This window comes from Manduca sexta, chromosome 6 (genome assembly GCF_014839805.1).
Source record: "Manduca sexta isolate Smith_Timp_Sample1 chromosome 6, JHU_Msex_v1.0, whole genome shotgun sequence".
Taxonomy (NCBI): Eukaryota; Metazoa; Arthropoda; class Insecta; order Lepidoptera; family Sphingidae; genus Manduca; species Manduca sexta.
The window spans coordinates 7,063,934-7,080,966 of NC_051120.1; the positions used below are offsets into that span (position 1 = coordinate 7,063,934).

Consider the following 17,033-nt stretch of genomic DNA (forward strand, 5'->3'; position numbering starts at 1 on the left):
AGTGTCTCAGCTAATATCGCATTTCAAAGCGAAGTTAAGTTGCGTTTTTTTGGCCCATAGTTTATGAGTCAGTTGGTGATATGATTTTTGTCTTAGATTTTATTTTTATGTTTATTAAATAGCAACGATCTTAAGAAACTGTTTTTATTTGACAGCATCTCAGCTAATATCGCACTTTTAAGTGGTATGTATTATTATGGCCCTTAGTTTAATGTTTTTAATCTTAGATTATATTTTTCTTCAACAGCTGAATCCATACTTGCAGGACATAAGTAAAAGACAACACATAATATAGGACAGTCTTTATTGTTATTTAAGTAGTTAGCATAATAACAATATACAGCGTCTAAAAAATAACATTCAGTATAAAAATAATATTTAGGAATGGAAACGATGTAAGCTCATCGATTTGTTACAAAAAAAAATTTAATAACAAGATAAAAATCTAAATTAAGAACATTGGATCGGTGAGTTATCGAGATAAAAGCCTCTTAAAAATAATATTTCACATATATTCCAATCATAATACACATTAAAATGCATTCGATGTATTAATCGATTATTAAAATCGGCTGTATGAGACGTTCGATTCGATAAATTTGTCAATCGATTTTTTTCACGATTGATTATAGCCAGTATTTAAAACAGAAAATAGAACAAGGAATAAGATATAACAGCCAATTAAAATAATCGCTTAATACACATCCTTCACTATAAAAACAAGAATTTTCACCATTTACAACTTAGAATAAAATTTACGACATTTTTACAATTCTTTATAGTTTGCCAACCTGCTTAAAAGACGATATGTTTAAAAAAATGAAATTAGACTAGGCACTGACACCCTAGTCTTCTCATACATTAGTTCATACATGCCCATTTGACTCAACATGAGTCGCGTATAACGTCGAAGCGTATTCAACAATATAGAATAGTGTAGATATGATGTAAATATGTGAAGATATATAGAATAGACTTGTAGGCACCTACGTTTTGTACTACTTATATATATGGGAGGGGTCATCCATAAAACGGTATTTTTACACTAAAATAGACCAGGGATGGCGAACCTTTAATGGTTGACGTCCCATTATTGATAAAAAAATGGCCCGTAACGTGCCATCCAGGACCGGTTATATCTAACTAGGAGCCCCTTTTTTGCGACGGTTTTAATAAACCCAACTATGTTTTTGTTTTTTTTTTTCCGGAGCTCGACAAGTGGCTTCTGAAGCCCAGAGAAAGATACATATACATCGTTTGCATGGCACATTACAACCGAATTATTTTGTCACGTACCACCACAGGTACGCGTGCCACTGGTTCGCCATAACTGTTAGAGACAATAAGTTTACAAATACATGAATATTTAGAATGAAAATACATTTTTTTTTTAAATAGTGATGACTACCTCGTTGGCAATAAATGTATAAATTTAAAATACTATTTGATGCTATTTGATTATTGGCTCTTGGAGCAATTTATATTTGTTTCTATAAGATAATTTAGCCATCATCTAATTGATAAGCACTTTATATGAATGATCCCAATATGAAATGACCCTTATATTAAAACTATATACAGTGATACTTATTTACATGGCACATACTTGGCTTTGTTATATCCATTCAAATAAAATACTATTCTTAAATAACCATTGGGATTTTTACAATTGATTTTAATTAGAATGGCACTGAATTCATTATCTATAACTAATTTAACTCACATCAAATCACATTTACAATACTTATGCACAATTTGCATCACCTTGTATCACTCAAATACTTTGTCGAACAGTTTTGTTTGCATTACGATATTGATTATACAGGGTGCGGTATATTTACCATTTAATTTGATACCAGACAGAGGTCAGTTATAATATAATATTTAAAATATTTTTAAGTGAATAAAAGATATTTCAATTACTTAAATAAACACCCTGTAATTTAAAATATTTATGTAAATATCCTACTGCAAACAAATTACTAGTTCAACTCATCCACTGGAACATGGAAATTGAATTTCCAAACTTTAACTAAAGAAGTATAGAACAAACAAATTCACATACATACAAGGCACAAAGTACTAATAAGGCAGTATTTCTTAAGTTATAGAAGTTTCAATTCATAAAAATCTTTCATTCAGTAATATATTATAAGGCATTTACTCTTAGGGTCACGTCACACTACGACGTAACAGTCGCTGCGATTTTTTGTCGCGTAACGCCAATATTACCGTTTCATACTAAAAGCATGTTTAATCTACGCCAAACCGAATACGTTACGTGATAGACTACAGGCAATGAAAATTCCGCCGTAGTGTAACGAAACCTCAGCCATTTCAAATATCTTGATACACTTACAAACAATAACACTCTGAATTATCTAATATAAAATGATTTATAAGATAACACGTGAAATAAACTATTAGAGATCCTTTATACTGTGTACGCTGGAAGCGCGAGTAGGAAGTTATAATAATTCATTGTAAAATCGTCTTTAATGACGTAGCTTCAGCATCTTATTCGTAAGATGATTTCAGCTAAATAATTCTTATGCACTGGCAATATAATTGAAAATAATATTTTAATAAACATTTAAGGATTTATGAAACCAGTCTATGCTTGGTATAAAAGGTAAGTTTATATAGAAACGATAAGTTATAATGTCTACCTAATACAGTAAACTTATAGACATATTTGAAGACTCATAAGATATGCGAAAATCGGTCTTAGAGACTGTAGATAGAATGTTTTATACATGTTGGAGACGAACGCTTCTAGTGCATAGCCTACACTTTGTATGTAAGAAAATACAAAGTTGCAGACTGTATCGCGTTTTAATGTCATTTGAAGCGCGATAAAATACGCTGTCTGCATATACCCTTATAAAAAAGAGGGAACCTAATGTTAGTTTCAAAAATATTATAAAATCAGGAAGTAAAATAAGATTCAATTTACATTAACTGAGCAATGAACTACTTCATAAAGCGGTGGTAAAGAAGGTCAAATTCAAAATCATAATTTGGGAAAAGAATTTACCAGCAATGGGACATTGAGAAAGTAGATGTTAAAGATTGCCGAATATTCCCCCAGTATGGGAAAACTTGGTGCAGAGGACGACTTTAAACAGTAAAATATACATAGTGACATATACCACTACTCCAATTCCAAGATTTTAGATTTCGTAAATCTATTTTCTCATTTATTTTCAACATACAAGTTGTTTTAATTTCTGGAATACCTTGATTCCTTAGTCAAATTTGAACAATTTAAAAATACTCCAAATCCAATTGGCTATCTTTCATATCATTTCCCAAGTCATTGGACTTTGATGAAATTAATAAACAATTTCAATAAAACTTATCTTCTTCAATATCCAAGTTGTTCTTGTTGTTGGGTTGGTTCGAATGCCTTCTAATAGTGCCCATAGAGTCGTATTCATTGGCTATGGCTTTTGGGTACAGTTTAGGAGTAGTCACAGTTGGATTATGGTTGTTTGCGTTTGATAAGTTGTTGCTTTTCGATAGTAATATTCCACTGGTGCTTCCAATCCCTGAGAATGATGGCTGGCGTTTCGCTTTACGCGGCTGTGGACAAATTTACAATATAAGTCCGAAGTTATTTACAATATAAGTCCGAAGTTATTTACAATATAAGTCCGAAGTTAATAAATTTATTAGATACTAGGTTTTGCACGCGGCTTCGCTCATGAGACATTTCTGGGAAGAAAAGTCTAACTGTGTAATTTTCGTGATAAAAACAAATATGTTGATTTAGGATATGGTCTATCTTCGTGCCAATTTTCATCAAAATCCGTTCAGTAATTTATACTTCTAAATATATTACTACAATTTCTTAACACAAATGAGACATTGCATTGGCTTCTTATTGCTTATAAATTTGTCTATGATTCTTAATTAGTTTCTGAACAAACTTACCACTTCCTTCAAAGGCACAGAGACGTAGCTGTTCTGTTTAGCGGTGATGTAGTGCGGACTGGAGGGCACGCGGTTCTGCCTCCGCCACGGCATCTTGGACCCGCGCCGCTGGCAGAATATTACACCCGCCAGGCATACTAGACAACCTAATCAATCATTAAAATATTTATTAATTCTGTTCAAACAAATTCGAAAATATTTTTTTTCATTTATTTATTTAAAAAATGACTACCTTTGCTTGTTATGGAATAGTCGATATTCTTATGAGAAGGTTACGTATACTGATCATGTGATGTTTAAATAAAATTTTATATAAAAATTTTCAAACGGTTCATTAACGTGGACATTGTAGCAATGGTTATTCCTACCCTTTGTTAGAATCTTTTTGAAAACTTAAAAAAAGAAATTTAGAATGTGGGACTAATTTTGAATTACTCGTTTGTCATGTTACTGTCGAGTAAGGCGTAGAATTTTTATTTTTACACAAGTCTTGCTTCATTTTTCGTCCTATAAAACCTTTTTTTAAGGACACGGAAAATGACCCTACGGCACCTGTTGGTAAGTGGAGAGGGTTCCAATAGAATGTCAACTAAAGAGAGATGATTACCACTCAGCAGTCGACACAATTATGCCGCCCTGTTGAAACTGGATATACACAGGCTGATCCCAGAACACGATAGACGTAAATGACACACTATGGCGGGTTTTAACACCTTAAAATATATCCTACCATCAGAAAACCTAACACCCTCCAACACCACAGTATTTCTGTTTTAAATTAAGGTCTAACTCACCCATCACAAAAGCAGCAACCACACATCCAACAATGCTTCCTACACTGAGCGACTCGCCTCCAGTCGTTACAAAGGATGCCATCTCCACGCTTGGACTATACGCTGGCATGGCATAGAGTTCTGTAAAAAATAATTGTTTATGAATAATAAAAATCGTTTGGTTACTATACATGGCTCATACTTATATTTTGTTACTGTCCCTCTCTTTTTAACCTACTTCAAAAAAAAAAGGAGAGGTTATAAATTTGACGTGAACGTTTTTTTTTATAATAGCTAATTAATAAACTTATGTTCAGATTTTCAACATTTATATTTTTTCTAAAAAACTCTATCTTTTATTAACATTATTCGAATTTAGGAAAATACTTCAATGACTATCACTACATCCGAGATATAGTCATGTGCTCGTATATTATGCGCATGTTTAGTTCGTCAAACATTATGAATTAGCTTATGTTCGCCATTCAGCCCATTTAAAATGGCGTTACGTTTTTACAGTCACCGAAAGTGTTTTATATTTCTAGATTTTGAAGATGTTCTAATGTAATGAGCAAGATTTTAGGATCACTACATAGTATAAAACAAAGTCGTTTTCTCTGTCCCTATGTGTGCTTAAATGTTTAAAACTACGCAACGGATTTTGATGCGGTTTTTTGAATAGATAGAGTGATTCAAGAGGAAGGTTTATATGTGTAATAACATCCATTAACCATTAAAGCATCGGAATGTTCGCCGGCAAACATGACAGGTACACGGGAATATAATCTTATATACTATATAATAAGGTTATTTTTCCGTGACACGAATAATGTCATGTAGCTGTCGTGTTTGCCGGCAAACATTCCGATGCTTTAATGGTTAAATAGTGTAGAAATATATAAGCCGGGTCGCTAAAGTAATCTAATCTAACATATGTAAAGCAATGACGTTTTACAAATAGACGCGTCATACACTAACAAAATTAACAGCGCAGTATTTACTATAGTCACAGTCCTAGCAGCTCGCATTGATACGCACCGAGTGAGCCCGACTATGTCCGAATGGGCCCGAGCGTCGACCGCCCCGTCGCCATGACGGTCGAATAAAATGCATTTATTAGTTAAAAAATAATTTAAATAGTGTATACTTATTACAAACGTATGAAATGAAACGTTTTTTTCATTCACAGTTGCAGTATAATTTGTACATCGTCTAAAAACACAGGAAGGCATTTTATTTATAAAAACACATAAGTCAGTAAGCCGACTAGCGGCGACAGTGGTTGGAGGTTGACTAAGTGAATGTCGGGCAGTTACCTTACTTTCGTCTTGCCAGTATTGAGCTCGGACAACGTATCTATGTAATAAAAACATGTTAGATGTGTTGTGTTACCGTTGTCGAGCTGCGCGTGGCCGGCGCCGCAGCGCGCGACCTGCAGCTGCGCGCCCACGCACGCGCCCGCCGCGCACGCGCGCCGCCGCACGCGCTCGCCGCCCGCGCACGCGCCCCACGCGCCCCACGGGCCCCAGCCGCCCTCCGACTCTGCAACATAAATAAATTATTATTGTCACTAAATATTAGTTTTTTAATCCTACAATATTATAATGTCGACTGCTAAGAGTTTATCTCTGGATAGTTGGCAGCATTATCCTGTCTCCTCCTTAGGGTTGCCAACCATACTTTATAATAACGTATCCTACTTTATTTTCGATAAATATACTTTATACTTTGTATAAAAATAAAGTATGCGAAAATACTTTGTTTCTAATCTTTACTGTGATATGTAAAACGAGTCATTTAAAGTGAATATGTTTTATATCTATACCCCATAATTAGATAAGTACTGAACTATTTATCGTTTCAAAGATCGTAGTAGATATTATGTTGACAACGATTAAATAAAATACAAGCTATTTATTTATTTAAATTTAATTTTAGATTGTAAAAGTAGCTTTGAAAGTTTTAAAGCGTAACAAAGAATTGTTAGCGTTTGCTAAAAGCGCACAAAAATATGTGTTTAGGAAAATAAAACCTAAATTTGAAAAATCCTTTTTTTTCTTTCAAATATATTTTTTTCCCATTTAAACAATTTCATGTTTTTTTTTTTGACAAAAAAGTTGGCAACCCTACTCCGCCCACAGTCCGTACCCACCTGCACAAGTAGGCACGCAGACGGTCCGCTCGAGCGCGCCGGCCGCGTCGCTGCAGCCGCGGGACGACAGGCACGCGCGGGTGCGGGTTCGATGTCCCGTCGCGCCGCACGAACCGCTGCACGAACTCCACTCGCTCCAGCAGGACCACTCACCTGGACAAACATTACATATCATTTATAAGTCTATATAAAGTAATATTTTCTTACTATTTTTAACATTAAAATGTCGACGTGTTGAAACTTACCGGTTAATCCGAATTCAAATGCTATTTTCACTAATAAATGAAACGTCGTTGAAAACAAAACTTCTAAAATTTCTAATGACATTAATTCCAGCCATTGAGAAGCATTACTAACAAAACCACGTAACTTCAAAGAGAACAAAGGCAATATATAAAATCTTACCAGTACAAGGGTGCGTGTTACAACCACGGAGCATTTCGGAAGATCCATTGCACGGGGGCCGGCGGCAGCGCCTGGTGCGGGTCTGTTGCCCCCCACCGCAGGGCGCGGAGCACGGCTCCCACGCCTCCCAATCTTCCCAACCCCCTTCGTCCTCAGGCGGGGTACTACTACACTGTCCGTGTGCTGTACAGTATCTTTCTTCTTCGCGGGCTACCGACAACTGAAATAAATTTAAATGTTAGTTTAGTTTTAATTCAGTTTGGGAAATAGAATGCAATATTAAATAAGATGAATATGTAATATGAATAAAGATATTTACACTGACTTTTATTTGTTCCGGCGATGGCGCTTTGCACACGAATTTAAATCTCTTTTCAGTATAACTTCCGTCCGATGTGTTACCTGTTACAATAAGGAATGTTAGAAAACATACGTGTCTTATAAAGAAAAAATCTGCAAAAACAAATATTTTTTTTTGCAAAACAGAAGCTTCCGCCGCCCATGGACTAAAGCAAAACCAGAGGCATAGCCAAGCCGTTGCCAACATCTATATTATAGTAACAATACATGTATCAATTAGTTGTTACTAACCAGGTATCTGAACCCAAGGCGTCCAAGCCGTCGTCTTGCGAACTTCACAGGGGCGCATGTCACACGCCTGCTTCTCCACCTCGGGCCCGTCACAGTCCGCACCGCCGTGTAATGGCGCGGGGCTTCCGCACAGGCGCCGCCTCTCACGCATGCCCCCCGCCGGCCCGCAGCCCACCCCGCCTGAACTGGTACATGGGGACCACGGGCCCCACGGAGACCAGCCACCGTCTACTGGCGCCAGCGCCGGATCTGGAGGATTTTTTTTGTTTGAATTTGAATAAGAAACGAGCTTATTATATTTTTGTGTAAACAAATCCACCAAGCTGTAAAAACTATCATGCTATATGTTTCACAGCATAATAAGAAAAACTTCTTAGGGTTCATTCGTTACTTTTTCTTCCTTTAAATTGAAAATAAAACACGATTCTTCTGTCAACAATGATATGCTTACAGATACATTTGCTATTCTATAGAAGAAATCACTCAAGAGTTTTGTAATTGCGCACCACAAAAACCGGTAAAGATCTTTGCTAATACTGTGCTACAAAACCCAATCCCTAAAAAGATTTGCATGTTTATAGAGACCCACCTGGACACGGCGGCAGATTGTGGCAGTATATGTCGTCGACGTCGATGCCGACGCAGACGCGGCCGCCGTGGCGCGGCTCGGGCGAGCTGCACGTGCGCCGGCGCGACTTGCATATATATAGAGACCCACCTGGACACGGCGGCAGATTGTGGCAGTATATGTCGTCGACGTCGATGCCGACGCAGACGCGGCCGCCGTGGCGCGGCTCGGGCGAGCTGCACGTGCGCCGGCGCGACTTGCATATATATAGAGACCCACCTGGACACGGCGGCAGATTGTGGCAGTATATGTCGTCGACGTCGATGCCGACGCAGACGCGGCCGCCGTGGCGCGGCTCGGGCGAGCTGCACGTGCGCCGGCGCGACTTGCATATATATAGAGACCCACCTGGACACGGCGGCAGATTGTGGCAGTATATGTCGTCGACGTCGATGCCGACGCAGACGCGGCCGCCGTGGCGCGGCTCGGGCGAGCTGCACGTGCGCCGGCGCGACTTGCATATATATAGAGACCCACCTGGACACGGCGGCAGATTGTGGCAGTATATGTCGTCGACGTCGATGCCGACGCAGACGCGGCCGCCGTGGCGCGGCTCGGGCGAGCTGCACGTGCGCCGGCGCGACTTGCATATATATAGAGACCCACCTGGACACGGCGGCAGATTGTGGCAGTATATGTCGTCGACGTCGATGCCGACGCAGACGCGGCCGCCGTGGCGCGGCTCGGGCGAGCTGCACGTGCGCCGGCGCGACTTGCATATATATAGAGACCCACCTGGACACGGCGGCAGATTGTGGCAGTATATGTCGTCGACGTCGATGCCGACGCAGACGCGGCCGCCGTGGCGCGGCTCGGGCGAGCTGCACGTGCGCCGGCGCGACTTGCATATATATAGAGACCCACCTGGACACGGCGGCAGATTGTGGCAGTATATGTCGTCGACGTCGATGCCGACGCAGACGCGGCCGCCGTGGCGCGGCTCGGGCGAGCTGCACGTGCGCCGGCGCGACTTGCATATATATAGAGACCCACCTGGACACGGCGGCAGATTGTGGCAGTATATGTCGTCGACGTCGATGCCGACGCAGACGCGGCCGCCGTGGCGCGGCTCGGGCGAGCTGCACGTGCGCCGGCGCGACTTGCATATATATAGAGACCCACCTGGACACGGCGGCAGATTGTGGCAGTATATGTCGTCGACGTCGATGCCGACGCAGACGCGGCCGCCGTGGCGCGGCTCGGGCGAGCTGCACGTGCGCCGGCGCGACTTGCATATATATAGAGACCCACCTGGACACGGCGGCAGATTGTGGCAGTATATGTCGTCGACGTCGATGCCGACGCAGACGCGGCCGCCGTGGCGCGGTTCGGGCGAGCTGCACGTGCGCCGGCGCGACTTGCATATATATAGAGACCCACCTGGACACGGCGGCAGATTGTGGCAGTATATGTCGTCGACGTCGATGCCGACGCAGACGCGGCCGCCGTGGCGCGGCTCGGGCGAGCTGCACGTGCGCCGGCGCGACTTGCATATATATAGAGACCCACCTGGACACGGCGGCAGATTGTGGCAGTATATGTCGTCGACGTCGATGCCGACGCAGACGCGGCCGCCGTGGCGCGGCTCGGGCGAGCTGCACGTGCGCCGGCGCGACTTGCATATATATAGAGACCCACCTGGACACGGCGGCAGATTGTGGCAGTATATGTCGTCGACGTCGATGCCGACGCAGACGCGGCCGCCGTGGCGCGGCTCGGGCGAGCTGCACGTGCGCCGGCGCGACTTGCATATATATAGAGACCCACCTGGACACGGCGGCAGATTGTGGCAGTATATGTCGTCGACGTCGATGCCGACGCAGACGCGGCCGCCGTGGCGCGGCTCGGGCGAGCTGCACGTGCGCCGGCGCGACTTGCATATATATAGAGACCCACCTGGACACGGCGGCAGATTGTGGCAGTATATGTCGTCGACGTCGATGCCGACGCAGACGCGGCCGCCGTGGCGCGGCTCGGGCGAGCTGCACGTGCGCCGGCGCGACTTGCATATATATAGAGACCCACCTGGACACGGCGGCAGATTGTGGCAGTATATGTCGTCGACGTCGATGCCGACGCAGACGCGGCCGCCGTGGCGCGGTTTCGGGCGAGCTGCACGTGCGCCGGCGCGACTTGCATATATATAGAGACCCACCTGGACACGGCGGCAGATTGTGGCAGTATATGTCGTCGACGTCGATGCCGACGCAGACGCGGCCGCCGTGGCGCGGCTCGGGCGAGCTGCACGTGCGCCGGCGCGACTTGCATATATATAGAGACCCACCTGGACACGGCGGCAGATTGTGGCAGTATATGTCGTCGACGTCGATGCCGACGCAGACGCGGCCGCCGTGGCGCGGCTCGGGCGAGCTGCACGTGCGCCGGCGCGACTTGCATATATATAGAGACCCACCTGGACACGGCGGCAGATTGTGGCAGTATATGTCGTCGACGTCGATGCCGACGCAGACGCGGCCGCCGTGGCGCGGCTCGGGCGAGCTGCACGTGCGCCGGCGCGACTTCACCGCGATGCCGCACGGCGCCGAGCACTCCGACCACGCGGACCACGCCGACCACCCGCCGTGCACCGTGCAGTTCGTCACCGATATACTTGAACCTGGAATTAAGTGAAAATAGTTCTAGTAATATTATATTTGTTGGCTGGCAGCCTCGGGGATAAACAAAACTGCAGATTTACGGAGCACAAGGACGTGCATTTAATAAGAAAAACAATTAGCTACCACTAAATGGTCGCGGGCACGATCGATGCGACGCCAGCGCATCGTACTTACCTAGTTATACTTATGTGACACGGAACATTTAACGGCGCGGTATAATGAATATAGCTATAGCTAGGCACACTTTCGCAACTTCGTGTATTAACAATATTGACAACCAATCACTAGTGAATTGCCGTAACTAGGGCGATGCCAACGGTGCCAAGGAATAGAGGCTTGTCCCTGGATGGCCGCGGAAGTATCCAGCTCAAGACCAAGTTTTGTGTTATTCACCGTAATTACAGCTCGAATTGGCCGCATAAAAAGCTAGTTACAGCTCTGACCCGATGCCAAAACAATGATCAAACTTGAACACCTTTTGCAAAGCCCATAAAGTTACCCTTAGTATTTCTCATCAAACTTTGATTAAACTTTAAACTTATCAATTTTGTCTTGAAAAATTTCTGTCTACTATATCTCTTCAGTCTCTAGAAACAATAATCACGCTCGCGCCTAATTCTTAACTCCGGATCATTGACAGGAATAATCCAATGAAACAATTTTTAGACATACAAACTTTATTCTGTTTGGCCCATTTTTGCTAACGATACTAAAGTAGAGATTAAAATCATTTATTGAAAAGCTATTGCGAGCTTCCAATATGTTGATCTGGAAATGTTAACGAGTGACCCATTCTTTTGTATTGCTTTGTATGACGAGACGAGCTTGCCGTTCGCCTGATGGTAAGCGATACGACCATAAACAGCAGAAACACCATCCAACACCTTGAATTACAAAGTATTGTATTCCACTGCGTTCGCCATCCTGAGACATGAGATGTAAGTCTTATTATGTCTAGTAGTCACACTGGCTACAATAGCCCTGGCCATGTTTAACAATGGACATCCTGCGACTGACGATGATGATGATAATAATGATTGAAAAGCTATAAAATTTACCTTTGCAAGCCTGTCCGCCATTCGCCGGCTTAGGATTGTCACAACGTCGTGTCCGACATTTACACATATCGGGCTTGTCGTCTCCGTAGATGGAGTGAGATGTACCGTCCTGCATGCATGACTCCCAATCCGACCAGGCCGACCAGCCACCGTCAACTAAAACAACATACAAAGGAATAAGGAAAGAATAATATCAGCCCTGTTTTTCACAAAAAAGTAATATGAAGAAACTGAGTAGTACAGAAAACTTAAATAACATTTATTTTTATTTTATTTTATTTATTAGGGATTACCAACAAAATTTACAATATTACATACAAATGACTAAAACAAAAAAAAAACATTTGGACTAGTTGCAATTCTAATAACAGGCAACCACAACATGCGCAAGGTTAGAAAAAAATAATTCATATAAAAATAAAAAGAAAAATGGTTAACAATATAAATCTATGTATATAAATAAGACGACCATAAGAGATGAGACAACTATAAAAAGGTTTAGAAGTATTTTAACTTAGTTCATAAAAGGCAGTTGAACTACAAAATTGATCTCATTACAAGCATGCGCAAGAGTCAAAATCATCGAAATAAAAAAGCAGTTCGACTTTGGCATTAGAGCAGGAAAAGAAAGATCAATATTGACTATTACTAAAATGGAAAATGACACAAATATAGTAATATAAATATAATTTGGCCTCGTTACACCTTCGCACATCCAAAAATCATTAGTAATCAATTGACATTGTTAATAATTATAGAAATGTAATGAAGTCGACTTTTTGAGATACGTAGGTGTGCAAACAACCAAAATTGTACATCGTGGGCGCCATTCATAAATCAATTGAATGAACTTTCGTATAAGGACGGAACAAACAAATTAAACATGCAAAGGTTGATTTAGAATTTAGAGTATTTTGTTGTCTCTGAATATCAGAATCAAGTAGACGGAAGTATGTAGGAGGTAGAGAAACTGATAATTTTGTTCTAGATATATTTATGTATAGGTACGAATGGCATGGCTCAAGCCAAAAGTAATCATTTAACATCAGGTGATCAGTTGTGTCCTCCCAAAGTATACAGCAAGCGGCGATAGCCTAGTTGGTTGTGGAACGGACTGCCGAGACGACTGTCCGCAGGTTCAAATCCCAAGGGCTGTGTGCCCTCTGACTTCTAGAAAATTATGTATTCTTTGTGAATTATCGCTTGCTTTACCGGTGAAGGATAACCTCGTGAAGAAACCTGCATAGCTGAGAAATTCTTTATAGGAATTTTCGAGGGTCTGAAGTCTACCAATTCGCACTAGGCCAGCGTGGTGGACTAAGGCCTAATCTCTCTCAGTAGTAGAGGAGGCTCGTGCAACGTGGGACAGTATATAATACAGGGCTGATATTATTATATCAAAGCATGTCAAAGCAGATGTTTTGACATGTAACTGGAGTGAGCTCACACATATTATGTTGCATGTAATTTGTTATGGCTTAGCTTTTTTTTTTTTTTTTTTTTTTGTTAGATAATTTATTTTTATAATTACTTAGTTGTAGAATATAGTTGTAAGTTATTATGTTATTATAGTTCCGCCAATCGAATTGGGTGTAACCTGTAATGGCTGTAAATAAATAAATATTAAAGTATTAAGTGGTGAGTCGTTACCAGCAGCATCAGCGGCGACGCAGAGCGCGGTGGCCTGCGCGAAGTTGGGGTCGGTGAGGTGCGGCCAGGCGCGCACGCAGCGCTCGCGCGCGTCGTCCCAGCCGCAGTGCGGGTCGGCCGCGCCCACGCACGCGCCGCGCGACGCGTGCCGCGCGCACCGCGCCGCGCCCAGTCGCACCACGCCCGAGCTGCTGCCGATGTACACTGACATCTGCCGACCAATTATATTGTGGGTAGTTATATTTTTTATGTGATTTCTCACGGTTACAAAATTACCATCAATGTTTTAATCTAAAAGAACTTTCGTCCCTCAAATTATTTCTTATTCATTGTCTCTTTTTAGCACTTTTATTCCATTTGTATGCGTTGTTTTTGATTTTATTTCCACCTAGCTAGCTAAAGTTTTTTTTTTTTATGTACATATACTTAAAATGTGTTTTTTTGCTTTTCAAACTTTACTATTGTAAAAACCATACAAATTGAGATTGAAGTAATATGTCTAGTGTAGTACACTGTAAAATCAACTGTGAAGAAAGCTGTCCATTCCAATATATGACAATAGCATCCAATGTCTGGACGAACACAATCCGAATTTCGTTGTATTTTCTGAATACTTATCCTTTCAAAACAACGTTCCGTACAGTCTTGCTTCTCAATATGGGCTAGTCTAATTATTTCAACAATAAAAAAATATATATATTTTAACCTTCATGAACTCACCGTATCTTTCACAAACTGCATAGCTTGCACATCAAAACCTCCTTTCTCGTCCCTCAACTTCCATTTCTCTACCAAACAGGCCCCATCCAGCCGCGGCAGTACTGCCAACTTCAGCACATATCCACTGTCCGTAGCCACGAACGCTACCAACTGTCGCTCAATGTTCTTGGCACTTGTGACGTCAACTGTGACGTGGGTAAACCTTTCTGACGTCACTTTGTATATCGGTGCTCCTGATATGGGCAGTACTGCTTCGTACATGAGATGGTAGCCATGAAATTCTATTGCTTCGTGAGCTCTGAAATAAAACAGGTTAATTATTGTATTTTGGTTTATCCAGAAAGGTAACAGCCAATCGCTGACTTTTGAGTTAGGATCTATTCAGCCTCGTGATATATCCTTGCCTGATTCAGTGGCTTCCATTCGTCCCCTAATTCGTGATTTATTTTCTAATAATATATTCAATTGTTTTATACACTTATGAAGCCACTTAATAAGACCTATTGCCAAAAATGGATAAATAAACATTTATGGGCGACTATGATTATGATAATAACAATGATGATATTGACACACACAAGTGAAATCGTGGTAACTTTAAGTTAGACTTTTTCATCAAATTTTTATTTACCTAGAGTCTGTTATACACTGGAAGTGTTCCCGGGCCTGTTTGGATGGCGAGCGTTGGTCCCAGGTGAAGGTGCGCGAGTCCTGCACCTTGTAGGGGCCTTCGAACGCCGCGTGGATATCAGACATGTTGTACACGCATACAGCACTGCCGGTTATGCTGTTCCTGATCACAAAAACAGATAATATAGTAGGATTGTTCCTTAAACAAAGCTGTATATTATGACAGTTTGGAATAAGAACAGTAGGTGAAAGATCCTAGTGCGTTATTTCAAAATAACAATGACATTTCTAAAAATATTTATATTGTTTTCGGACAGAATACTACCAATAGGTAAATAGATCGCTAAAAAAATCCTTATTTAAATAAATAATTAGAATATTATATATCAGGAACATAAAGGAACATTCAATAGTCGTAGCAAAAAGGGGAATGGATTCAGCAATATATATATTTTTTAAACCTTTAAGTACTCACGTAGGCGTAGTGAATGTAGCTACAAGCATCTTCTCTTGAGGTAAGTATTCCACACTCTGTATCTCGTCGTAGTAGAACGGGATGTCTCCTGGAACCAGACATTTCAGCCGCGCCTTGAGGAACGTACTCCACTTGTCCTTCATCAGGTAACCTCCTGAATCGTTCTTGCACACGCGTGCTATGCGCGAGTAGATTATCTGCAAAGAATGATCCATTTAATCTATGGACTTATTAATCACCACAAATTTATAGCGGCAACAATACACCACAAACACAATACTAATCGCACGCACATAGCGTAAATACTAATGTCAATCTTAAACGTCATCGATGTAATTACTCGTGCATGCCTATTATGGCTACCATCCCACCCTAGAATCACACTACCAGCCTGCACCAATAAATCAAACTTCAGCCCTACTGACTTACTACTAAAACTATGGACTTTCTCCTGCTTTCTTGAAGGTTGCTGTTGCGTTTATGAGATTGTTAGAAGTCCAACCATTACCTCACCATCCCAATCTCTTTCCTTCTTAAAATTTGGCAAGAAACTCAATTCCCTTGGTAGTGTCATTGTCATCATGGACATAATATACGCTCAGGTAATTCTTCCACTACTCGTTTTGTGGTAATAAAAAAGCTCTTAAACTCGATAAACCTAAGGCATATATTCCCACAGCATTTATTAACATTTACCCTAAACCTGTAGATACAATAAGTTGAAAAAGAAAGCATACATACCTTCCCACAGTTCATATACTCCACAGCGATCTCTCTGTATACGAAGTAGACAAAACGATCGTCTTCGAAGCTGCCAACGAACTGCGGCTCGTTCAGACGGTTGAAGTCGTACTGCGCAGTACATAAGTTACCAGAATCGTCTGACGATGCTCCTCGACTCCTGTACAAACGATAATGAACTTTAATAATATGTGAACAAGAAAAACAGCAAAATTTATCCAAACATAAATAAGTACTTAAATTTTTGACTTTATTCATGGTATATTATTGTTGATGTCTTTAAAAAGACCTCCACTGCCGGTTGCATTAATTCAAAATTTGTATATTTTCTTTGTCGATGGATCTCATTAACATTTCCTCACACACATACCAAACACATCTACAGTTCCTCACCTTCATTCTTAATCATCAAACACACTAAATACGTGAGTAAATTACCTGCAAATAGCAGTATCAGAGCTGCTGAAATCGGTGGGTGTACCGGCATAGTAGTCGCCATTGGACGCCAAGACGGCGGTCACGTTAGAGTGAGGATTGTATGGGCTGAGAGCAACCCCGGTCACGGATTCAGATACCGTGTTAATGGACTCGATCTGAAAACCAACATGGTGTACTAATGTTTCATTAGGATTACGACCTATCGTGGTATATATGCG

At 41.5% G+C, this 17,033-nt stretch overlaps 1 protein-coding gene across 2 annotated transcripts in view; it reads right to left on the reverse strand.

The window, feature by feature from the left end:
* Positions 1-287: 287 nt before the first annotated feature.
* The window catches only part of LOC115442185 (semaphorin-5A), a 52,879-nt gene continuing 36,133 nt past the window's right edge, over positions 288-17,033 (reverse strand). Inside the window, exons 5-20 of one of the 2 annotated variants that reach the window (XM_037446642.1) lie at positions 16,816-16,970; positions 16,378-16,537; positions 15,637-15,833; positions 15,163-15,324; positions 14,532-14,829; positions 13,812-14,022; positions 12,162-12,317; positions 10,899-11,102; positions 7,858-8,106; positions 7,586-7,668; positions 7,267-7,486; positions 6,862-7,014; positions 6,102-6,251; positions 4,731-4,850; positions 3,937-4,082; positions 288-3,585 (exon numbers count right to left, since the gene is read on the reverse strand). In XM_037446642.1, coding sequence (XP_037302539.1) covers positions 3,349-3,585; positions 3,937-4,082; positions 4,731-4,850; positions 6,102-6,251; positions 6,862-7,014; positions 7,267-7,486; positions 7,586-7,668; positions 7,858-8,106; positions 10,899-11,102; positions 12,162-12,317; positions 13,812-14,022; positions 14,532-14,829; positions 15,163-15,324; positions 15,637-15,833; positions 16,378-16,537; positions 16,816-16,970 — 2,901 coding nt within the window. In that variant the 3' untranslated portion in view covers positions 288-3,348. The remainder of the gene's footprint in view (positions 3,586-3,936; positions 4,083-4,730; positions 4,851-6,101; positions 6,252-6,861; positions 7,015-7,266; positions 7,487-7,585; positions 7,669-7,857; positions 8,107-10,898; positions 11,103-12,161; positions 12,318-13,811; positions 14,023-14,531; positions 14,830-15,162; positions 15,325-15,636; positions 15,834-16,377; positions 16,538-16,815; positions 16,971-17,033) is intronic. The other variant, XM_037446648.1, reaches the window with a different exon arrangement.